Source organism: Prionailurus bengalensis, chromosome B2 (assembly GCF_016509475.1).
Source record: "Prionailurus bengalensis isolate Pbe53 chromosome B2, Fcat_Pben_1.1_paternal_pri, whole genome shotgun sequence".
Classification (NCBI taxonomy): domain Eukaryota; kingdom Metazoa; phylum Chordata; class Mammalia; order Carnivora; family Felidae; genus Prionailurus; species Prionailurus bengalensis.
The window spans coordinates 83,734,251-83,760,983 of NC_057349.1; the positions used below are offsets into that span (position 1 = coordinate 83,734,251).

Here is a 26,733-nt window from a genome sequence, read left to right on the forward strand (position 1 = left end):
CCTAACAACTGTGAGATATTTGATTCAAGAATTTATGGGAAAATCTATGACCGATTTAGCCCATGCAGTATTAACCTGAAAAATTAAACAGTAGGTATTTAAAGAGCAAAAATACAGACCCCAAAAGCAGACTATTTGGCGAACTCTATTTGTGGGATAAGCTCGACAACTTTGGGTAATATTCAAAAATAAATAAAAATGTCCCTTCTATACTTGATATCAGCAGGAATAAAAGAACTATTCTAGTTCAGCAGGCCTAAGAGTTGCTCTTAGTGGTTCCAAAGATAGCTCTAGTGTCACAATCATGAACCTAAAATGTTTCAAACCCACTCACTGTAAAGCTATGATGACAAATTTCAATATAAAGCAACACAAGCAAAAATATCTGACAAAAGGATTTTGAAAGAATAGCAAATAGAGTCAGGGTAAATAAAAATGAATCAAACAAAATCAGTTAAATTAGTTATTTCTTTTGTCTAGTTTTTGGAAATTTCAAATTTTCTAGGTCGTCTTTCTTCCAGATTGCTGCTTTTACACAGGAGATCAGATTTGCAATAGCCTTTTAAATAAACATCAAAATGAAACTTTTAGAATAAGAACTCATTAATCTGTTCAAAATGGTAAGCATAAAACCAGATGCCTAGTTTTCATTCTGCAGATATAATTTAAATAGGTAACATTTTGTTAAAATTGGCATAGAAGTGAAGAATAGATTAATCTATGTCCAGGAATTTGGGATAATACTGGTTTTGAAAGCCAGCCAAAGATCAGGAAGACTCCGTTATAAGCTTATTATGATGCTCTCACAACTCAGTACTCCAGTGCAGGTCCCATTTTATTAATAACAATGACATAGTACTTGGCTACATCTACCACATAGGATCTTCTTTCACCAGCAAGAATTTTTAAAAGGTTGAGAAAGCCCTCAATTTCTGAAACTTCTTTCAGTAATAAGATTTTCCTGAAGGTTTAGAAAGTCTCCAATTTCTGAAACTTCCTCTCCAACTTATATTTTCCAAAACATACCACAACAAAGCATGACTGAGTAGGGCACCTCAAATGCCATGAAGAAAAGTGAAAATTGCTCCTAGGCTAAGCTACAAGTTCATGGTCTTCATGGTCATTACTTCCTAATTCACTTCTTTTGAAATTCTCATGAGATCTCCCAAGTACGTGCTTTAATATGACAAACGGTAATATGATCACAAACCTACTGATGAACTTAAAATTCCCTCATGCCCATTTTAACGCAGACTTGCCATATATGACAAATGTCACATCGTATGTGGTAAAACACTGGCTAACACTTTGTGAGACAGTGCACTCCACTCTTTCATCACCCTGATTATCATGCAGACTTTGATCATGCGCATATGCCACACAAAAGAGTACAACTGCAAGAAGTAGCCACCGTCTCATTTTGTCCAATGTTTTCACTCTCTTCTAGATCTTTCAGTGGAGCTTCTTGTCTTAGAACAGTCTTAACTGGTTGACAATTTATCCCTTTTTAGTTCTCCTGCCAGAATCTCTGGAGGAGATGTTAATGAGTCTAGCAATGGTTAATAGTCAACAGGAGGAATAACAAAGAAAAGTTAGAGGTGTGAATCATCAAGGAGCTGGAATAATCTAGTTCTGTGTAGCCAAGTTAACTATATATTCATGCGAGAGAGACACCTCCCTTATGTAGTCGCATTATTCACTCAGTGAAGACAAACAGAAAAACATACCTGCTTGACCAGTGGTGATACTGACAGCCGCAAAGAGCCTCTGGGATCTGCTTAAGTCAGAAACTCCATTTACAGCTTCAACTTCAAAAGTATAATTAGCGTGGGCTAGCAGGTCCATGACAGTGACATAGTTATCCTCTAATCCGGTCTGCTGGGGCATGTAGCCAATGTTACTCCCACAGGGAACGCACTCGCCCTGCTCCCAACTGCACCGCTTACACAATACTCTGTAGGTCACATCATTTCTTCCCCCATTGTCGGCTGGAGGACTCCATTCCAAACTTACTGTGGTTTGGTTGATGTTGAAAATGAGGTTCTGTGGTGCAGATGGAGGCCCTTTGGAAACCAAAAATAAATAAACAAATAAACAAAAAAAGAAAAAAAACAACCCCAAAAAAACAAAAAATGAAGGAAAGGATCTGTGTGGGCCACTAAGCTAGTGGCTCAATTACCATACAGAAAACTAGTTGAAATGCTTTCTTTTACATAAACATTTCATTACCTTTCCTAAAGAAGCTGTATAAAAGCCTCCTTGAATTCACTTGGCAAGAGGCTCTATTTATTTTCCATTTAATATGTCAAAATGAAAACAGGATAACAACTGTCTTTGTGCTTTTGCCACAGTCTTTAGCTATTTTTCTTCTAAGCAATTACAAAGAACAGTTAATGCACCTAAAAAAAACAGTTGTGCAGTTGTTTAAAAATAGTTTTCCTTTTAACCATATAACAGAGAATACATCTATTCATTCCTAATGTGCTCAAGAATGATTTACAGTAAGTCTGGGATTGGCTTTGGATTTGGGTCTCTCGAACATTCATTAATTGAAGCACCAAGATGTGAGATTTGCTCTATTTAGTGATGGAATTTTAAGTCAGAAACCATTACTTTTTAATCACATTTCATAACCATGTAAGACTCAAATAACTTTTGCATTTTATTTATGATTTTTATTAGATACATGAGAAAAATATTCTTAAAATGCATCTTATCAGTTCATGGAAAATTGGGGCATCTGGGTGGCTCAAATGGTTAAGCATCCAAATTCCGCTCAGGTCGTGATCTCACGGCGTTATGAGCCCAAGCCCCATGTCGGGCTCTGTGCCGACAGTTCAGAGCTTGGAGCCTGCTTTGGATTCTGTGTCTCCCTCCCTCTCTGCCCCATTCACATTCACACTCTGTCTCTCTCTTTCTCACTGTCTCTGTTTCTCTTTCAAAAATAAATAAACAGTAAAATTAAAAAAAAAAAGAAAGAAAAATGGCCTTATCAGTTCATGAAAAAAATTCAATACTTAATAACAATTAAGAATTCATTCACAAATCCAAAGCCCATCTCAATGATGTCACAATAGTACAACCAACCAGTGTAAGGAATCTGAAAGTCCTTTCCTACGTTACGATTCTGAACTTACTTGTGCAGGCCACATACGGTGGATCAGATGGAGCCCTGTAATACCCATCCTCACATTCGCATCTGGAGGAGCCTTCTTTATCGGAAAAACTGTGAGTGGGACAACGAGAGCACTGGAGATCTTGAGAGGAAGATTTGTAGAACCCACGGCCACAGGCTGGGGATGCAAAAGAAAGTGAAAATAGAAACGTGAGAGCAGATAGATTTTTTTTTAATTTTAGTAATAGCAAAGAATAAAATATGAAATTTAATTTGTGAAAAACAAGCTCTTTATGATAAAATAAAGTGTATTCAGTGTAAACCAATTTGTAGAATGTAGAATGTAGAATACTACATTTTAAAGTAAAACAATAAAAACCAAATAATACAGTAAACTTGCGCCAATAGGTGGCATTGGTCTGAACCTAGAGCCCAAAACTGAACAAAAGCATAATTTAATACGACAAAATCTTAGGATATTTAATTCAGGGTAACTTCACTTACAATATAATTAACTTGTTGAAACATACGAAAATACTTCAAAGCTATGTTTTCTTAATATAAAATAGCTGTAAATTAACTTTTTATGTGTTAATTTGGTTGATACTGAAAAATACTAAAATAATTTTAATTACCTGATGAGGAAGAATAATGATATAAAAAATTTCATCTGAAAATGATAGAAATGTATTCCCTCAAGTTTTCAGAAAACTTCAAGATACTATTTCAACCAATTTAAGTTATAAGGCAGGGTACCTTGCACTAAGTGAACTTTCTTGTTACTAAAAATAACAAAAGCCTATAAATAGGAGAAACCTATTCCACCACAAATAAGGAGAAAACCTTCAACTGTAAACAGATGATGACTGTTTATCCTCTCCTGAGAGAAGTTAACAATACCGTCACACTAACACAGCAACTGCTCTCAGCAATGAATAGACAAGTACAAAGAAGGTCCCTAGCACCTCTCAGTAAAGTTGCTCTTACTCACTTAGACCCTATTTGCTATTAAGTCAGGAAACCTTGAACGTTTTCTATCACTGATTATTTTATATATTTGTCTTTAAAATTTAGCAAATTAAATTTACATTATTTCAAATTTTTTATTAATTAATGGCATGATACATTGACTATATTAAGTAAGTTTAATTTACTCTTCATATTTATCAAATGAATATATGTTTAAGTTTTAGTGACCTTCAAATTGAATAAAAATTAATCATATCTATAAAGAAAGATTAGTGAATATTTAACATAAATTCAAGTATAGCTTTTAACTTATTATATTCACATTTATTTAATGTCCTCAACTTGAGCATCCCTCAGGAACATAATGTACATTTTCACTCTTAGGTAAGTTAAACAATCCTATCTTATCAAGATGGTATACTGAGTCATCCTCTATTTTTGCTCACATGCTCAATACTTAATGCATAATTCTGAAACAATGGAGAGCTCAAAATCATCTTTTGAGCTTCAAGAAAATAAGGCTATATTACACAAGCAAGATAGGTATTCCAGATAACTTAGAAACTTAATTTAAATATGTGTTATATTGCAATCCATAAGTGATAGATGTATACACAGAACTACAAGCATCTCCTTACGAATAGATGATGCACTACTGCCCTCAGAAGCCAATCTGCTTTTGGTTGGCTTCCTTAATTCATACAAAAGGAAAGCATTCACAAACATCTTAGGCAAAGACACTTCTTCACATGTTCTCAGTAGCAATTATACAAGTCTAAGGCACAGAGAGAGCAATGAGATTGACTATAAAACAATACAACTAAAATATAACACCTTGAAATGTTTCTGAAAACATGATCCTGCCACATAAAAAATGGTTAACTGGTAGGATGAAGGATTTGGCCTGCGTTTCTCAAGATAGAAATTCCTCTCTTTAAGTATTCACCCTATCTTGCTTTATGTTCCATCTATAATTCAGTGATCACATATGACATCCATAAAATAGAGAAGACAATGCTTTACTTACAACCTGCAGCTTGATAGCATCAAGGTCCAGAGAATTAAAACCAGAAAAAGAAGGAGAAAGAAGAGGTATGTGCTGACAGTCTTTAAGGACATGTGTGTATTAGTTATTACAAGGAGGAGAGGTTAGGGAACCTGGAGATGGATAACACAATGGCAACATAATTTACCATCCATTAGGAAAGGCTTCCAGAATTAGAAGGCAGCACACTGCCTGGTGGAATCCAGGAGAATCCTCATGCTCCCATTGCAAATAAAAGCTTGTAATAAAGGCTTATTCCTATTTTTCTTATGAATAAGGAGGGACATTTCTTGCTTAACTCGCATAGTTTGTAGAATATATATGGTACCTAATGTAGAGAAATGCAAAACCCTTATCACTCAACTTTCAAATTACATTAAATTCTGTTACCACTTTAACAGATGGGAAAGAAGATTTGAAGCAAAAGTAACCTGAGTTCTTCAAATAATTCTGTTTGTCTAGGTTAAAACTGGATTTAGAACACAGGACTACTGATACTCAACCATATGCTATTCCACCAGCCTTGACTGCTCAATGAGCCAAAGTCTGGCACTCATTCAATGGGTCCCCAGGGCTAATTTTAGGGTTGCTAAAGCAACCCTAAAAATTAATTTTCTCTGGGTCCCTGTTGTCTTTTAAGATATCATTTCACTAATTTAAAGCTATTATTTTAATTCAGAAAACTATGAAATAATAGTCTAGCACACCTTCCAGAAGAGATACTAAATAGGTATTCTCAATTTCACTGTGAATTTTGGCACCAAAGATGCCAGCAAAATTGAGGAGTACATGGATGGCTATCATTAAATAGATAATGATAGAGGCAATGCCGGAAAAATGTGGTCATCAAAGTCTTAACATTTTTTCTTTGAAGTAATATTCTGTTTCAGTTCAGTTAATATTGAAAATAATAAGTGGTAACAAGACAGTTTTCACTTAATCTCTAGGAAGACTATTAATTTAGAGTTATTAAAAATAAGTACAAAATCTTTGGAGCTATGGTGTTAAGAGTAAAGCCAAGAACATGCAGAGACATAAGCTGCATCTCTCAGGATAATAGTGAGCAACTGGGTGGTAAAAAGTTTGGGTAGGAAGTAGCAGATGCTCGTAAAATTAAAAATTTAGATGAGATATCTATAAGAAATAACCTGAGTAAAATACTCAGGGAAAGAAACTGGGGCAAAGTAGCATATCTGAGAGCCACATAAGATCTACATGGGCTCTCCAATTGCCCCCAAAAAGGCTATCTGGAAACAAGGCCATTTCTCCCCTACAGGAATGCAACTGGTTTTCTAAAAGGTACCAGTAAGAAAGTTTTTAGAGGTAAATGCCTTCTGAAACCTCAAAGATAAATTCCTTTATACGTAACTGTAAAGTATCTAGGAATAACTTTCTAGGAATTGTGCAAACGCAGCTTTAAAACTTTTCTTTCTTTGCTTTAGTTCTCAAATTGCTCAATAGTATTTGAACTCAAAGCAAACTTTAATTAATATAGTATGTGTAGGGTGCCTGGGTGACTCAGGTGGTTAAGTGTCTGACTTCGGCTCAGGTCATGATCTCAAAGTTCATGAGTTCGAGCCCCGTGTCGGGCTCTGTGCTGACGGCTCAGAGTCTGGAGCCTGCTTCGGATTCTGTGTTTCCCTCTCTCTCTGCCCCTCACCCCTTCACGCTCTTTCTCTCTCTCTCTCTCTCAAAATTAACATTAAATTTTTTTTTTTTAAATATAGTATGTACACTATGGTAAAGTTAGTTACAAAAAGAAACATACAATTTTAATTTCTTACATTTTGATGTTTTTGCTTTTTTAATTGAACATTATTTGAAGGTAATATTCACTATATTGATGAAGATTGGGAATATGTACAAAATTTGTTTTCAATATTTAATTAATTTTGTAAAAATAATCTATCCTATTATTTTACTAATAGTTTATTTTTTCAGTGTTATCACAAAGGCCTGGGATTGATTCTTTCGACTGTTTTATCAAGTCCTTTGGGGCCCTAATGAATAAAATAACATAAGTTCATTATCCTAGCGCCGAGAACCACAATCTTGTCAGATTTCATACACCAAGCAAGTTTCCACTTAGTCCGTTCTTCAATGAAAAACCGTCAAAGAAAAACGGAATCTAGGAAGCACATGAAACTTCTGTTTCCCAGGCAGTAACAATATACTATAATACATCCACTAAACCATGATACAATATAGTATATTACAAGATCTGTTATAATATCTACTGTGATGAAATAAATGAAATTTATTATGTTTAACTTCAACTATCTTTAAATAAGAATAGTGTCCCTATGAAACTAAAGTGGCTTAAATAATATTTGAGATTTTAATTCTTTTAAAAAAGAACAAAAAAGGAAATAGGGTTTCCTATTTATAAATGACTTACTTAAAAGTACTAATACTGCAACAAATCCTGAACACGAAGACATTTAAATATATGAGAATGGATACTAAAGCCTTGTATTCTGATTTCTCAGTTAAACTCTAACAATCAGATTCCATAGTTGTCTTCAATGGATGTCAACAGGGTGCCAGGACTTTGAATATCTATTCGCATGATGCAGTTTATGGAACAATCAGGGTACTGGTATAACAAATCCGTGTTCTCAGTGAACAATCTTAATTTTTTTTTCATATTTATTTATTTATTTTTTTGAGAGACATAGCAAGACAGACGGTGAGTGGGGGAGGGGCGGGGGGGGTGGCAGACACAGAATCTGAAGCAGGCTCCAAGCTCCGAGCTGTCAGCACAGAGCCCAACACGGGGCTCTAAATCATGGACCATGAGATCATGACCTGAGCCGAAGTCGGATGCTTAACCGACGGAGCCACCCAGGTGTCCCAACAGTGAACAATCTTAAAGGTCATCCTAAAAGCCACAGACAAATTTCTGTGTAGCCTGGAAAATTAGTTGAAATGGAATATCTCTTCCTTCTGAATGAGGATGCAGATACTCAGACTTGCTCTGGTTCTTTAGGTTTATGACCTATAAGGGTAAGCTTGGGGGCTATCCTACCTGACTATATTTCGATTGACCCTTTCCCACAAACTGGTTACCCCAGAAAACCCACATACTTCTAGAGTTCTTCTACAGATGGGAAAGATTTCCTGGTCCTTCATGGACTCATTTTCTGGAAATCTTAAGCTCCACTTTTAATATCAGACACACTTGACACGACCCTGGACCTTAAAGCACTGATAATTTATATCTTAGCTGTCCACTATGACTACACATTAGGGACACTTTGAAAAAACACTAATGACTTGACCTTATCAAAATCACTGAATCATCATTACGGTCTGGACATTTCTATATTCTGAAGGTTTTCCAGTTGTTTACAACCATCATCCTGCAGGTTCTGGGTCTTGTCTCAGACTATCAAAGTTTCTAAAGAATACATCACAAGATATATCCACCATAAAATCAATGAAGGAGGTAAAATGAGATATTATTAAGAAATCTAATAAATTAGAAATTTAAGAAAACTTTTAGTTTTCTTAAAACTAATGAAATGAAAAATGGAAATGAAAGATTAGTTCTTAAAACCAATGAAAATGAAAAAATGAAAATTCACTAATAAGCTAATCAAAAATAGGCAGAGAATCTGAACAGATATTTCTATATGGAGGACACACAAACGGCCAATGAACACATATAAAAATGATCAACACCATTAGCCATCAGAGAAGTGCACATCAAAACCACAATGAGATACTACTTATCCCCAGTAGGATAGGTATAAGAAAAAAAGACAGATAAAACAAGTGTTGGTAAGAATATGGTGAAATTAGAAGTCTCATGCCTTGTTGTGTTAGGAATGTAAAATGGTGTAGCCACTTTGAAAAAAAAAGACTAGCAATTCTCAAAAAGTTAAACATAGTTACCAGATTACCTCACAACACCTCACAACTCCACTCCTAGGTGTATACCCGAGAGAAATAAAAATGTATATTGATACAAAACTTGCACATAAATGTTCACAACTAAATTATTCATAATCGCCATAAAGGTAGAGACAACCCAAATGTCCATCAACTAGCAAACAAATAAACACAAAGGAATATTATTCAGCAATCAAATATGGATGAACTCTGAAAATATCAGGCTATATGAAAAGATCCAGTCACAAAAATATATTTCCATTATGCGAAACGTCCAGAATACTCACACCATTAGACACAAAAATAAATTACTGGTTGCTAAGGGCTGGAGCAGGGAGAAGAAATGGTGAGTGACTATTATTGGGTGCAGGGTTTCTTTTTGGGGTGATTAAACTGCTCTAAATTTGATTTATAGTGATGGTTGTTGTACAACTCGTATGACTATACTGAAAAAACCATTGAATTGTTCACTTTAATGGGTGAATTGTATGGTATGTGAATTATATTTCAGTAAAGCTGGTATATATAATGAAACCCATTAATAATACAACTTCAAATTGAACATAGAAGTAAGCAAATATTAAGAAAAATGTCAAATTAAGCTTTCAATAATATATTAGTTTGCCTTTCTAATACATATACTCTATATTCATCTATTGTTATAAAGCTGTATTTAGGTATAAAAATTAGCTATGAATTATTTAAAGAATTGGAAATTTTTAAATCTATGATCTAGATTATAACCTATCATCAATATATTCCTTTTACCCATTTGTTAATTTTAGAGCTTCATAAATAATAATTTATCTTTAATCTCAGGAGTAGCAATTTTATCTGAAAAGAAATAGATTCTTATCAAAACCAGCTTATAGTCAGGGGAGGTTTTTAATGATACAAAGTTAGTTTTGGGTGAATACCTGAATAGACCTTAAACATTGTTTTATTTTACCCATATCTCTTTGCCAAACAAGGGAAGCCCCAGTCCCCTCCTTCTCCTACCATAAGCTAACTGAATACAGCTAGATTCAGCTTCCTCAGGTCTTACTCTGTTTCCAGACCTGTGATTTTAAGCACAATTGAACTTTTTCTGAAGGAATTATGTGTATGTGTCTGTGTGTAAAATATGAGGTTTTGCAGATGTTTCCGGCCACAGTTATGCAGCTGCAAAGAGTTTATTAATTATGAACTATAAGTGGATTGTTCTGTAATTGAAACTTTCTGGGCTTTAATATTATTGTAGAATCTACATAAATACATAGTTAGGGATCCTAATGAATGTTATTTTATTTATTGCAGATGGACATTTTGCTTAATTCAGAGCCTAACTCAGAGCAAAGCCAGTCCGTTTCCATAGGAGCTCTCAAATATTTGTGTCATATTAATGTCTATGCTCTACAATGCAAAGGGGAAAGCACAGCTTGTAGAAATAGTACTCCCACTGCTCAAAGTGCTGACCTCATCTGGGGTGGACAGATCCAGAATCTGTTTTTTAATCCTATTGACAGTGCCTCAGTGGGAATAATCACAAAAGTCCACCTGAACGCCAGACCTCCTGTCACTGATATGCTATGATTTTTCACATTGAGAATGAACAGCGGGCAGAGAGGATAAAAACAACATGATGTAACGAGCATCTTACAGTTTGTGAGGCACAATCCACATCACCCTAGAACTAACTTGTGAGAGTTTAGAAAAGAAATGGTGCAGAATATAAAGCATGTGATAACAGGTATCACGTGCTGAAAATATTTGGGGATTTTTAAAAATAAAAAAGAAAAATTAATTTCAGGGCATTATAAGTATATATATTATTTAGTTTTGTTATTTAATTGAGTACTTAATGTTCACTAATACCATATAGTGGAAAAGAAACATGTAAAATGAGAACCTTTTTAAAGTTTTATTTTAAAACTTTTTAAAAGACTGTAAAAGAAAACAAAGCATTATATAAACACAGTTTTTTTGTCCTTTATTAAATTATAGGTTTGGAATATGCCAGGAATTTTTCTGGGGTCTGGCATTAAGGTACTCTTCATTTTACCAAAATATCACTGTAATTCTGATGTCATAACCAAAATGGTAAAAAAAAAAAAAAGAGGAAAAATGTCAAGTTAGAACATTCATATCTTTTTTGTCTTCTTATTCTACTTTATAAAAATTAGGCTATGCTAAAGAAGTAATGTGATACGGCAAACAAGAACTGGATTTTAACTAAAAAAAATCTGTTCAAATCTACTCCATGATTTACTGGCATGTAATTTGGACAAAGCCACTTCACATTCCTGGGCTTCAATGTCTTTGTTTTCCTTGTTATCAATTATTAAGTGCTATAGACACATGCATGTTTGTATGTGTATGTGTGTGCGTGCGTGCGTGTGTGTATTTCCGGTTACAAAAACTTGTCTTAACAATAATACAGTAATCAGTTATTCAGTTCTCTAACTGTTAAACTCCCATACAATTGTTTTCATCGAAATGCTACCTTTAAAAAATGTGTATGTCAACCACCATCACCATACCTCCAAAACCCCACATACAAACTCACACCCACTTAGTCTGTCAGTGGTGCCTCAGCGAGAGTGTGAAAGACCAGCTCTAAAGGATTGTCCTGCCTCTGCACGCCATCCGTGATAGGCAGTGGCGGGCACAGTGTCAGCGATGCATCTGCCTAACAGTTCACCTCTAGCTCTCACTGTGCCATTGTTGTCAAACCCTATCTGTGTTGCCAGAGACGGGCACATTCATTTTGGTTCATGCAGATAAGAATCCAGCAGTGGAATTTTTAAATTAGGTAAATAACTTAAACATCAACTGTCATAAAAGAAAGGATGAAAAATGAAATCAGACCCTTCTGGATCTCACTCAAGATTGTCCTCATAGGTCCATTCTGAGGGATCAACCTACAGATAAAAAAACTGAATTACTTATGCAATTCAGTATGTTCCAGTATGTTACCTATGTTCTAGCAATAACCCCACGGGAAAAGCACTAACACAGAATAATTTTAACCCTAATACAAGCCTATAGCAAAATGGTATAATTATTGGGTTCCCATGGTCTAAAAACACTTCTGCTAGGGGAAGCTAGCTAACCAAACTCAAACATTACTTACCTGTAGTGACTTTAAAAAGTGCCTTGCTTATGATACAGTATTATTTTATTTTACTAACAGATCTCCTTGAGGGCATTGTCATTACAACAAGAGGCTGTAATGGGGAGAGCTCTTAAATAGCGATTGGTGTTAGAAAGATTTCAGGCAGGGACACAATTTACCATAGCCTCTAGGCCACTGTCAAGTTCTTTTTTTTCTTTTATTTTTAATTTCAAGTTTTTATTTAAATTCTTGTATGTCAAGTCTATTTTTTAATATTTCTCTTATATTTATTATAATACCATAGGTTTTATAATTTCAATGTTATTATTCATTCTCATTATACTAAACCATTCCTCATAGTTTTGAAAACATACCAAGAAAACTTAGACAATGTAGGTTTTACATACAAAAAAAAGTAAAATATATGAATGAGGGTTCCTCTTTTGAACGACCAAAACTCTAGCTTTAACATAATCATTTTTAAAACAACACTTCTTAAAAGACGAAATTCATGTTCCGAATGACATTGTTAATTTCACCACAGAAAGTCTCACTTCAACAAGCCTGTAAAAGCAATACAACTTGGCCTTTATATAAATGACGACACCGGCTTCCCCTCTAGCGTGTACTAACTGTATAACCTTTGCAAATCTGCTTAAGTTCTCTGAGCCCAGTTTGTCCATATCTAAAACAGCGACGCCTAATAATAAGACTGTATCATCAGACTATTGTGAATTAAAGTGTATAATTCCTGTGAAAAGTCTAGCACAGTGCCTGGTGGAGAATAAGCACTCAATAAATAACTATATATTTATTTCACGATATCAGTTTCCATGCTGAGTTTTTATTTCACTCTAGTTTCTACCTCTAATAAACAATGAGCCACTTCTGCATTATCAGATGTGTAAACAAATAAGAAAAACAAATTAATTATTAGGCAAATACAGTCAAATTACTCATTCTTTCCCCGACTACATAATTATTGTTTGTCTACTATTTGCATTATGCTAGGCAACGGACCAGAGTTCTGTCCACTAAAAAAACAAATATGATGATCTCTAAATACATATTACTTTTGTCCTGGTATCAAATGGTGTGAATAATCAGTTGCTTATGTGCTTAAACCAATTAAAATTCTGGTATTTCATAATAAAGTGTTCTATAAGCTATAAATATTGTGCCTTAATCTGTATCTTTTACAATGTGCTTAATTATCTCCTATTTCAGTGGTGAATACAGACTCTAAAGTCACCTTTCCTGCCAGAGCTGTAGCACTTCATCAACGTGAAGAGAGAAAACTACTCAGCGCAGGTAGACATGCAGGAAATGTGGGTAGAGACTTATTATTGACCAATTATATTTAAACTGGAGAGTTATTTGTGGCAGTTATTGGTTTGTCTTTCAGCGATGCTAATAGTGTGGATCTGGCAACATCAAAATGGTTCATAAAATCAGGTTACTTCAAGTTCAAAAAACTTTAGTGGGGCAAGAAATATGTATATCAATACACATATTTGAAATGTAATCATATTTAATAAAGTGAACATTTTTAGCACAATTCAAAGAATTACAATTAAACTATTTTATGAGTGATTCATCAATATTTGTTTTTTCTCCTACAAAAGACTTAAATCTACCTATCTGTAGAAAAAGTTTGCGAGACCCATAACCATAATGAAAAGAAATAATTCCATCTTAATTTCTTAAAGCAAAGGGCAGTCCTTCCATTTCAAGCAGTCTGAAGTGTGGGCTTTTCACCATGTTTTCAGCAAAACTTTCAAAATGATTAAAACACAATCATCAGTTAAAACAATCTTTCTAGCTATTTTGTGAAGACTACTTTTTTCCTTATTTAGTCAGTTATAAAATGTGGATCACTACTAAGTCTTGTGAAGCAAATAACCCTAGAGCAGTTTAAGGCAGTTTGAACATGTGGGAAGATAAATAATCATTTCTGTTATGTCAGTGGAAAATTTTTTGAAGATCATAAAGAAATCAGTTTGCCCTGAAGCATGACATTTTAAAAAGATGCATCAGGACAATGAGGATATTCACTCAATCCTTAATTCTTAGAAATAAAAGAAAGTAACAGGCAGAATAAATCCTCGCAGCAAATGATATTGTTGAGCTCATTCTTTTTTTCAAAAAAGGGAGCTCACCACACACACACACACACACACACACACACACACACACATTTATACATACATGTACACATACGTGTATATATAGTGGTAAGACAAACTGAATTTCTAGAAATTAAACAGTAAGATTTTGTAACTGCATCCCCATACTTTCTACTCCTTAAAAATAGAAAACAAGTTAATTTTTAATTTTTATCTCCACACCAAGTAAATAATCCAACAGAACTCTATCAGTATCCTATCCACTTTGCATTCACAGCATTTTGCAGAAAGATACTGTAGGTACTACTAGAATATTGTTTAATATTTTTTTAATAAAAACTGTTTTTAAAAAGGGTAGCTATGTTCGATATTTAAAAAAAAAAATCTAGTTTAGCTCCTGCTTTTAAGGAATAACTAATTCATCCTTCATGAAGCAGTTAAAAATTTCCCTTCTCCTAAAGCTACTGAAGACAATCCAAACTGATCTGTATGACATACCACAATTATAGCATTAACACTGTCGTAATTATTTCCCCAGGTGTGTCTCTTCTAGCTCACTGTGAGACCCTCAAGGGCAGAAATTATGTATCTGTAAATTCCAGAGCCTAGCACAATGCCTAGCATATAGCAGGAAGTTAACCCGCATTTACTGAATGCATTTATTGAATTCATCCTGCAATATTAAGCACCAGGCAGTAACTATCCCACTTACCAAAGACTAATTCACCAACACAACTAAGTAAACTTTTTATTGTAATCAGATCAATGGGAAGAGTATAGCATATACCTAAGTAGAATGCAGTAGAGTCCTGACTATATCCGTTAAGGAAAGACACTTCATGGGCTCTCACTCTTAAGGAGTTCCCTTTATGCTGTCCAGGGAGAAAACTGCATAGCCATGTTTAGATTAGTGCTTTAGATAATTTGCAACACAATTCTATGAGCATCTTTAACACAGTAATATGAATAAGTATATGAATGAGATGTGAAATATTTTATAACCATATAATTAGAGCATTTTTCTTTGAACAAGGGAAAGAAAAGTTCCAAGAGAGGGAAACTACCAGTTGTGAATTATAAATCATAATAAAACTGTCAGTGTAGGGCTCTTTTCTAAGACAAAAAGGTAAAGAGTGATAGTCCCTCATTCTTAAAACAGACCATTCTTCTTTAAATATATGAGTTATCCAAACTCAAAAACAAGAATATTCTAGTTGTAGATAATCCAGAATTGCCATATTCTAGAAAGTACACATATACTTTCATTTCTGTTAGTAATTTGGAACTAGACAGGCCACTATTAAAATAAATTCTTGTAATTAACATTTCTATTGGAAAACACAGAAATATCACTGATGCCTTACATTATGAAAAATGATTTCAATTTATTTCTTACTGGCTCTCTTTTAAATTTTAAAAACAATTATTATAAACAAAAAAAGTAATTTAAATACAATGGGCCATTACATCTTTTCTCTTATTATAAGGATAAACACATATATATCCACATACCCTTCTGTACCTTTGTGTTTTGCATTCAATTTCATATGTCTCTAAAATAAATTAATTCATTTTGCATATGGCCTATGCAGGGGCATGACAAAACCAAGGGTTAAAGCCTATTTATATGTACATGTAATATTTTACTTTTTTCAAGTTAAAACTGAAACCTTAAGACAGGAAAACTGGATAAGAACATAAAGTACTTTATCATAAGGAATTAGCTCAGAAAAAGTAATGTAAGTACTACAAAGTATATTTAAATCTGAAATAAATGAAAACTGTACAAGTGAAATACTGTTTTCTTATGGTAAAGGATAATAATGTAAATGTGTACATTTCCAAATGAAAAATGTGTTGAAATTTCTTACAAAGAAAAGGCTAAACTAGAATATAATGATCCATTCTATTTCTACACTAATGGTGCCGTACAGTACGGTATTATGTACAGAGAGCTGATAGGGAATTAAATATTCCTAGTTAATTAGAATCAAGTCGTCTCAAAGCCTACATAAAGGTTTGGAAATTTTAATTTATACTAACCAGAATACAGATAATAAAGAAGGAAAAAAGCAGTTCAAAGATTGCACCCAAAACTAATGGTAAAGAACATACAGAAGAAAAGCAGAGGACAGATTGTGAAGACATATTGTCACAGATGGAAACCAGGTGGAATGGGTCAGACAATACTTTTAGAGTAATTATTTTCAACATTTAAGTTGAATTACTTTTTTGTAAGTGTTCAACAAAAGACAGATAAGAATACTAGCTGTCTATATGCCTAAATAAACATAATGTCTAAAAGCCAAGGTGTGATCAATCAAGGAATAATCAAGCATTGTATAAGAATTTGTGTAACACCTTTGTGACTGGATATATACCAATGAAAAACTGAGGCATCTGCATCTGATGCTTGAAATTTTTCAAATGCTTTTATTTTATTTCATCATAATGAAACAGTAAACCGTACCTAAGGCATGACAAGACCAATGGTGAACCTTGCCAAATGTCAACAATGATAAGAGGAAAGAGTCCCAACCTTGTAAGAATATGACTTTTGCCATACCTTTCCATCTGCCATTTTTCAGTAACATTATTTTGTAGTTTAAATCAGCAGTCCTTGGGGTGCCTGGGTGGCTCAGTTGGTTAAGCATATGACTTGGGCTCAGGTCATGATCTCTCAGTTCGTGAGTTCAGGCCCCACAGTGGGCTCTGTGCTGACAGCCTGGAACAGCTCGGAGCCTGCAGCCTACTTCGAATTCTGTCCTCTCTCTCTCTGCCCCTCCCCCGCTCACACTCTGGTCTCTCAAAAATAAACATTTAAAAAATTAAAAATAAATACATAAATAAATAAATAATCAGTAAAGTCTAAAAGGTGAATCTTTGCAAGCTACAGATGTTAAAAGAGTATGACTAGTCAGTGTCAGTAAAGATTTTGCAGTTCTTAGATTTTCCCAAAATGAAATCCTTTTTTTATCATACAAATAGACAAACATTGAATGCTATAAAATATTTTGCAAAATTAGAATTTGGAGGAAACCATCTTTTATCAAGATAAGGTGCACTGCTCTTTACCTGTTATCCTCATTATAACTTTGCTTTATTATATTTTCCATCTATGTTGCATCACCAAATGGTATGCAGTTTGTCCAAACCTTTAAATAGTTAATTTTCTGCTCATGAAATGTTTGAATACCTCATTGCAAAGTGCAATGTGTGTAGCTCTAACAACCTAAGTGCCATTTAATATGGTTAGTTAAACATTCTACTTTTCACATGGAAAATATGATAGTTGAGTAGGTTTATATATTGTTATTGCCTTAATGTCTATTTCACAAATTCATTAATTTTTTATTAAATTAATTCTTCTATTACTCTTTTAAAAAGGTTACATTGCAAGGGAATAGAGAATTCTCAAAATAAACTACTCTCTGCCAAGTTTTTATATACAGACTTATGATTTAGAGTGTATATTTCTTAAAAGAATTGTCACAATGGCTAAGAGTTTATATATTTTTCTATTCAAATATTTGTGATACATAATAATCCAATAAAGATATCTGTGTATTTTGACCTAATCAAAGCTTACAATAATTTATATTTGGAATGAACCAATAGATACCACATTTTCTCTGCAGTTTATATTACATTAAATTTTATCAACATACCCTAAAATTCTTTGTTGTTTTAACATCAAAGTCAAAAATAAAATTAACAGAAAACTATATGAGCAAAAATTCTCATCTTCTCTTAAAATCCAGATGTACCATATAACTAGTTATTAAAGAATCTGGTCAATTGAGGGGCACCTGGGTAGCTCAGTCAGTTAAGCATCTGACTTCGGCTCAGGTAATGATCTCATGGTTCATGAGTTCAAGCCCAGCGTCAGGCTCTATGCTGACAACTCAGAACCTGGAGCCTGTTTCCAATTCTGTGTCTCTCTCTCCCTCTGCCTCTCCACCTCCACTCTCAAAAACAAATAAACATTAAAAAAAGAATTTGGTCAAGTGAAAAACAGATTTGTATCAAGTATAAAGCATAGGCCCTGACTTTTTAGAAATAGAGAATGCTATAGTTAAATTTTTTCAACCAATACTTTGTGCAGGAAACCCAGAAAAGTACTTTAGAATCATATTTCCTTTGTTCACTATAATTTCTGGAAATACTATGGAACAGTTTCTCAATCTTGCTATCAGTATATATTCTTGATTCTCTGGAATTTGATACATCACTGACTTGCCAGCTGCTTACCACATAGGATTATCAACAGTGTTATGCAGATAATTTAATTAGTGAGTTTGAGGATAGTATCAAAATTAGAGGTATTTTTCACATTCAGGATTCATCAACATCTCCACAGTTATATCTCTAGAATGGCAAAAGTTTATGCTATATTTGTTACTCTACATTTCCTTGAATGCAATTCCTTCTGAATAATCACGAGCATAACATGAGCATGCCATTTACTAATGGATAAATATATTGCATGCTTTCTTGCAAAAGAAAAAAAAATGTACTCCAAATCCCATTTTACATATTTGATTAACATATGAAAGAATAAATCCTTTCATACTACACCTCAGTGTTTCATAAATATTCCTATTATTAACTTTCAGAGAGAAATGGCATAACAATAGATAAAGAAGATTTTATCAAATGTCAGAAGAAATAATAAGTAGGTAGTAGAATATTGACTTTCCAACCAACAGAAAGCACTAAAACGACATAGAGTCTCACAAAAGGTATATAACCAGAGCATTTTCTTTTTTTTTTTTTAGAGTCAGGTTCGAATTTAGAGCTATTTATATCAAGAAGTAAACTATGTGGCACTAAACTTTTGGAAGAAGATTCATTACAAATGCATTTGCTACAATTCTAAATCGCATCTCCTCGTAAAGCCATATCTGACCTCTGGTTTAAGCAACTGAGTCCCTCCTCTCTCTTCCGGTTCCTAAAATTAATCACTTTAGCTCAGATTTACATTTCTATCTCCAGCTATCTATCACCTATCTATCATCTATCTATCTATCTATCTATCTATCTATCTATCTATCTATCATCTATCATCTCATGCAGGGTCATTATACTCTCACTACAGTCTTGCAAGACAGTTCTCATATTCCTCCAATTAAATGTAAAGATGTTAGTCATATTTCCTTTATATTTCACAAGAGTTTGGTCCTTTGAAGTCTTCATTCTATTGTTAATGCCTCACTAATCAAGTCTTTAATACTGCCCAAGATGTTAGTGTTTTATATATAGTTACATAGACTGAAATTCTATTTGTCAAAATAGAAGAAACTTGCATATTGGATACATATTGATGGGTAAGAAAAAGTTTATAGATCAGTAGAGGACAGTCTGTAAGAATGCAAGCTACACAGAGCCAAACACTTTGAGTTCAAACCCTAGGTTTAAATGCTTGACCTACTACTAGACCACTGGATAGGAAACGGCCTAGGAAAAGTAATTTTTTTTTTTCTTAATAGGACTGTTATGTGGACAAAATAACTTATAACAATCCCTAGCACATACTAAGTACTTTATACATGTCAATTAATATTATAATTCTTTATTATGTTATATTGTAAAGAACAGGTTTGTTTCTGTTTTTTGTTGTTTTTTTTTTTTAATTAAGAAAATTTTGCTTCACCAAAATGTAAAAACAGCTTCTGGAATATTCTCCAACATTTTTGTAAGCAGTCTTTTTAACTGCATAATTATATAAATTATGTAGCTAAATGTCTATAAGTTTCAATTTAGGAATTCATTTAATAGTTTTGACAGCTGAAGAAATCATGTATAAAGGATTCTTTAAAATAACGTCATTTAAAAATCCATTTGAAATTTAACCCAGTTTTCCTTCTGTTGCTTTGGTCTATACAAATTTACTTTGTTTAGTAGGTTATTTAGATAGAGGTACAACTTTGCCCTATAATCTCCAATGAAAGAAAATATGCCAAACACACGTTTCAATCTGTGTAACTTGCCATGTAATACCAAAATAAAACAACATAAGATAGACTGATAAAAACCCAAGGATTTGAAAGGGTCAAGAAAAGCTCCAGTACACTGCAGGCAGCTATTACAGATAAAACGTTCACTGAAAAGATGGAGAGCGAGAAAGAGCGAAAAAAGGAAAAGTAATGAAAAAAGAACAGAATTCTACAATAATACAACTTATTTTCAAGTCAGTTCATGCTTTTCCTTTGCTGCCCTTAACAGTGATGTAAGCATCCATACACAATTTGATATCAATCTGCTTTCTATCCATATCTGCAAAGTATGACATTTTTTTTAAAGACAACTAAGAAAAGTGAACGCTACCATTCTCTTTCTTCATGACAACTAAAGAAGAAAAATCACAGTATTTTAGGACTTCTGTCATTATTTCTCTTAGCAAGTATGCCCACAAAACCTCCATTATAAGAGATTTATGGTCTATAGATATGGGAGAAGTTAGGCAGAAGAAGGTGGGGCCTTCTCATAATTAATAACTCTGAGGATCATAAACAAGAAGGAAAGGGATCACGCTCCAGAAAGTATGCCATACTGTCACCAGCAGTGACCAAGTGACAAACTGTGGTTTCATTTTCACCTACTAATACAACACTGGTAGTCCACAGCCAAACAACTGGCATGATAACAGCTGACCATAACATATGAGAACAGAAGGCCAAAGACATGTCTCCTACCTACAGGAATATACGCAGCTCATTTTCTGGAAAATTGTAGCCACCCGTTATAAGAAACACTCACTGTCTTCCATTCAAGTGCATTTGAACAAAAATAAAGACTATATACAGAAGTGCATACCCCATAACTGAAGCCCATCATTGGGGGAAATGTAAGGCTTCTTCAATTCTTCAACCCTGGGTCCCAAGCAAGTCAAAGGTTCAGGCAGACTCATGTATTCTCTCTTCACACCTTTGAGGCAGATCCTCAAGACACAAATTAACTCTCCTTTCTTATCTTACATTTTACCACCCATTCTATTCCTTTGATGTCTTTGTTTTCTGAGACAAGTAGTCCAGAGTCCTCACCACTTTCACATTCCACACAAAATCTGAAACTGGTCACATTTTGCTAATAATCACCAAATACAGGGCTAGAAACAATTTACATGGGAATTACAAAGGCTCCAAAATATTATAAAGTTTTCCCATCCATACAGCATGAGGATATAACTTTTAATTTTCCAGTGCAATATTTCTCAAGTGTGGGCGATTTTGCCCACAGGGAACATCTTACCATACCTGCAGACATTTTTGGTTATTTGAACTGGGGTGATGTTACTGGCATCTGGTAGGTGAACATCAGAGATGTTGCTACACAACCTACAGGACTCACCACAACAGAAATTACGTGGCATGAATGTCAGTAGGGCTAGTGTTGAGAAACCCTGCTATACTACAAACAGGCTGTCAATTTTACTCCTGAGTCCTAGGTATCTCCTTTAATGAAGCCCTGTCCTAACTAGCAGGGGAAAAAAAAAAGATTACAGCTAGATTTTTTTTCATAGTCATACAAAATAGAACATAACTTTGTTACCAAGTTTAGTTTTAGCTTCCATAAACTTACTTTTTCTTCAAGTTTCTCCAGCTAAAGTTCTAGATGTTTGCTTAGAAATTAACCTCTTTGGGGTGCCTAAGTGGCTCAGTGGGTTAAGCATTCGACTCCACTCTGGATTTCAGATCGGGTTATGATCTCACAGGTTTGTGGGATTGAGCCCTGTGTCGGGCTCTGTGCTGACAGTGGAGAGCCCACTTGGGATTCTCTCTCTCTCTCTCTCTCTCTCTCTCTCTCTGCACTTTCCCCTACTCACTTCATCTCTTCCTCAAAATAAATAAATAAACACTGAAAGAAGAAATTAACCTCACTTGAAATTTTTGTTAAAAAAAAGGTTTCTGGGGCGCCTGGGTGGCGCAGTCGGTTAAGCGTCCGACTTCAGCCAGGTCACGATCTCGCGGTCCGTGAGTTCGAGCCCCGCGTCGGGCTCTGGGCTGATGGCTCAGAGCCTGGAGCCTGTTTCCGATTCTGTGTCTCCCTCTCTCTCTGCCCCTCCCCCGTTCATGCTCTGTCTCTCTCTGTCCCAAAAATAAATAAACGTTGAAAAAAAAAAGTTTAAAAAAAAAAAAAGGTTTGAAAAATGGAAAAAGTGCTATATACGTTGAAGTTGATAGGACTGTTCTTATTACCACCCTCTCTTCTCTCAGATCAGAGTCACTATTTCAAACTTCTATCTACATAAAAGGTATGTCTCCACTTACAAGGTAAGTCTTAACCTAGAATTCAAAAACAAAAAACAAAAACTAAAGTTGTTATTCCTTCACTAGTAGGAAACTTGAAATTTCTACTTCCCTCTACCTCTCATATCAAGTTAATTCTTGTCCATTATTCTTTGGACACTCACAATACAGTAACCTTCTGACAAATGTTTATCACAGCTCATCTTATGTACTGTGCGGTCTTCCTGTACAGTTATTCACTTATTTATCATCCAACAAATATTATGAATGCTTCTTATGTACTCACTATGCAAAGACCTATAGACGTTGTGGGAAGAAAGACAGACACAGTCCTTGTCCTCACAGAACTCTGTCTAGTAGAAGGCCAATAATTAAACAAGCAATTCTAAAAAGCATGATATGTCATGAATGCGAATCAGTGCAGGAACACGGATTCAGTGGCATCTCTTCTGGTATACGTGAAACCTGCAGAATAAGTAAGAAGTACTCAAGAGAGTGGAAAGAAGATTATTCACAGACAAAGAAAGAGCAGAGAGGAAAAAGATCATGGCAATTTGAGGCAGTGCAGGATGTTACTGTGATGGAATGTAGGATACAAATGACAGAGGAGCAAGTGATGACTCTAGAATAAGGCAGAGGCAAGAGTTAAGTTTTTATTTCCTTCTAAGAGGAGTAGTAAGCCAGTGAAGGATTTTTAGAAGACAATGGTAAGATATGACTCACATTTAGAAGCATCACTGTAGGGGCGCTGCTGTGGCTCAGTTGGTTGAGCATCCGCCACTTGATTTTGGCTTAGGTCATGATCTCAGTGTTCGTGAGATCAAGCCCCGTGTTGGGCTCTATGCCTCTATGCCGACAGTCCAGAACCTGCCTGGAATTGTCTCTCTCTCTATCTCTGTCTCTCTCTCTGTCCCTCCCCTGCTCACTCTCTCTCTCTCTCTCTCAAAAATAAATAAGTAAACTTAAAAAAAAATCACTGTAGATGCATTGGATAAGCACAAGGCAGAAAAGGAAAACAAAGAAAAAGTAGGGCAGTGATACAGGTGGAAGATGATGGTGGACTGGAACAGGACACACGTGGTTGTTTGTAGAGAACTGGACATTCAGGACATCTCTGGGGGGTAGAGTTAAGAGATTTTTGTCGTCGTTAGATATTTCCTAGACTCTACTCTTACATTTTCCAATTATCCAGATCGTGCCAGAAGTTTTGGTTTTAAAGTATTAAAAATTAAAATGCAGGTTGATTTTTAAAAGTGTCCTCTCAGCAGCATATGAGTTAGGCAAGCAAGCAAATACCCCTCATTCAATAGATAATCAGAGTGGAGGCTCAGAGACATTAGTGACACTAATTTATAATGTTAATGTTACAGGGTAGTGAAAATGGGCTTAGAACCCAGCCATCAGTTTCTGACTCCAGTTCAGTTTCCAGTGGTGTGTTTCTTCTGGATCCAGACCTCTGCCACGTCCTGTGCCGTTTGGTGTATACTATATACTCTTGTACCTGAATACTGTGATGTATAATTTTCTAATCATTTCATGAATGTGTATATACATTCAGTAACCATTCCACAAAGAAATGGAAAAAAAAAACATAAACTCTGATTATACTGAATATAACTGAATGAATAAAATCCTAAATAGACATTTATATTAATGTAAGTAATACAGGAAGAAAAGATCTATTAGCATTGTCCAGGCTAAAATTCTTTTTCACACGGATTAGTTGGCAATATGATCAGAATATAAATATTTAATGAATTATGAAAATCAAATTTGCCTTCATGCAAGTTCACTCTAAATGCACATTAGTTCCAGAGAAGCAAAAACGTTGAATTGCCTCTTCTTCCAAAACATAATTTTTCTTTCCATCTAATTTCATTTGACACATAATCCTATAAGGTGCTTTACCTTTCAGCTCTAAATTTGACTCCAAAAAAAAAAAAAAACCCCTATAATTAGTTTGCCATCATGAAATATGAATAGCTGAGTCACAGTTTAATAACTTAACTTTAGGGTATAATAATTACTTTTGTTAGTGTATACAACTACCAGTTACACATACATAAATTTTATTTTGGATAATGCTAACAACTTTATATTTAAAAAAGCTAAAACACACTAGAGTACAATTTAAAAACTGATTACTTTGGAAATGTATAAAATGTGTGGTAAGAGGAGACCAAATGCTTTACATGGAAGGTAACTATATAATTCATCATCCCAGGCTGGACCCTTTCAAGAGTGAGAGGAGGGCCATTAATAACAACAGAATGAGTGTCACCTTAATCACTAGAACGAGATCACAACAAAGGGAAATGGCTTTTTCTAAGAGCTCCTGAAATGCCGATGATGAGCCCCCTAAATAAAATTCACTTTGGTACACAACTTAAATAACTAAATAACCTGGACATATATACAAAAATTCTGAAGTTTGAAGATTTTGGAAATTTTGCCTGCCAGCTCCTCTACCAATGTTTTTAGAAGTAAGTTAAAATCAATACACTTCACAATAACAGCTAGATTAAAACTGAGTTTAACAATGTGGGAAGCTTTTGTTGTTTGCTTTTAACCTTCCTCGACCCTAAAGTACACTGTTTAGTCCTAGAACCTGCATTCCTTGCCGCAGTTACAAACCAAATGTCAACCTCCAATAGCATTTTAAAATTCTGTAATTATTTCCATGTAACTCTATTAGATCTATAAGAACAATATCCAATTATCTTTGAAAAGTAAAGCATAAACACCAAACAAATCAAATCCTATTATTGCTCTCATAATTCTTGCATATCAGTTCTAAACTCTCACAGGACAAAGTCAATATTTTTCTAAGGGGCCAGGAAAAATACTTTTAACTCAAAACTATTACAGTGTGAGCTATGACAATAACCACTGACAATATGTAACACGAAAGCAATATGCTGCCACAGAAAGCATTCGTCCACAGAGCCCAGACATTTTAATCCATTTTTGTAATGAAAGAATAGGAGGAACTGAAGAGTTGAAACAGAAACGGAACTTTTTAAGATGCCTGGAGAAAGAAACATCCATTAGTAAGTGGCATTCTCACTGGGATTGCATTTCTTGAATATTCTCCATCAAGGAGATGAGAATATCAGTTTTTACACGTGACTCCGAGAAAGTAATAGTCTGAAATGAGAGCTGCCAAAAACAGGCAGGTACTGTGAAATTCAAGGAAATGCTGCATCAAGTAGCAAAAGGAATGAAAAAAGGATAAAATTCTCTTTATCCTTACAAAATTGGCACATTATTCCAAGTGAGGTAACAGGCAGAACCTCACAGCAGATTAAAAGGAATTTGAGGACAAATGTTTCATTCAGTAGGCCTTTCTATATAGCAGATAACTTTCCACCCAGTAAAGAAAAGCCTTGTCTTTTATTAACTCCATTTGAAGGTTTGTGTTACTATATAAAACCCCTCTTTTTCACATATTCATGAATGTATTGGCAAGTACCTCTACATCATTCATACTTATAAAACTCAACATGGCAGGTGGTCCTTAATTTTTCACTGTAACTATTAAAAGCTCTGTAGAAGGTGACTGCCTTGTTTCCATTCGCTTTTCATTTGCTTCACTTAACCATTAAAAAAAGTGCCTCCTGCACATTTTCAAAGAGCATCTTCTTTAAAAATAATGAAGTCTTTAGAAAAAAATACAGAGCAGACTCTTCTGAAAATTTTTACTGTTCTAGAATCCGGGATGTTCATTTCAAAGGATCGCATTTGCCATTTACAAATTCATCTACTTTCAGTGCTCCCTGCACATATGTCCTTGAAAACACAATTACAAACAGAGAAAATCCTCAGGTGATAAATTTTAAGTTAAAAGGAAAATAAGCAATAAAAGCAAGTCATTATTTTAAGTTATTGGCTAGGTAAGTGATAGATATCTCATTTTCATAAATTGAGAACTGAAGAGAAATGGTGGGGAACACAAGTTAAGGTCTAATGTGATATGCCTTTAAAAGATCATACTGTGTTTTACTACCTTCCCTGAAACAAAGTAAAGATTTCTATTTAACACAGAAATCCTTTTTATTTCAAAACATGTCCTTAAAAAACAGAAGCTTTCTGTCTGATTTATTCTGTAGGGCAAAGAAGCTGCTTCTTTTGATACTGTGATTATTAACACATGTAGTTAGCAATTCTAACAACTGGATAATTAATAAACATTAGCAAATTAATCACAAATTAAGTTAAATTAATCACAAATTATTTCACAA

At 34.4% G+C, this 26,733-nt stretch overlaps 1 protein-coding gene across 5 annotated transcripts in view; it reads right to left on the bottom strand.

Annotated features, from left to right (window-relative positions):
• EPHA7 (EPH receptor A7) overlaps positions 1 to 26,733 on the bottom strand; it is a 171,837-nt gene that overhangs the window by 107,592 nt on the left and 37,512 nt on the right. For all 5 annotated transcript variants that reach the window (XM_043591954.1, XM_043591953.1, XM_043591952.1 and 2 more), the window contains exons 4-5: positions 3,138 to 3,293; positions 1,728 to 2,063 (exon numbers count right to left, since the gene is read on the bottom strand). In XM_043591954.1, coding sequence (XP_043447889.1) covers positions 1,728 to 2,063; positions 3,138 to 3,293 — 492 coding nt within the window. The remainder of the gene's footprint in view (positions 1 to 1,727; positions 2,064 to 3,137; positions 3,294 to 26,733) is intronic.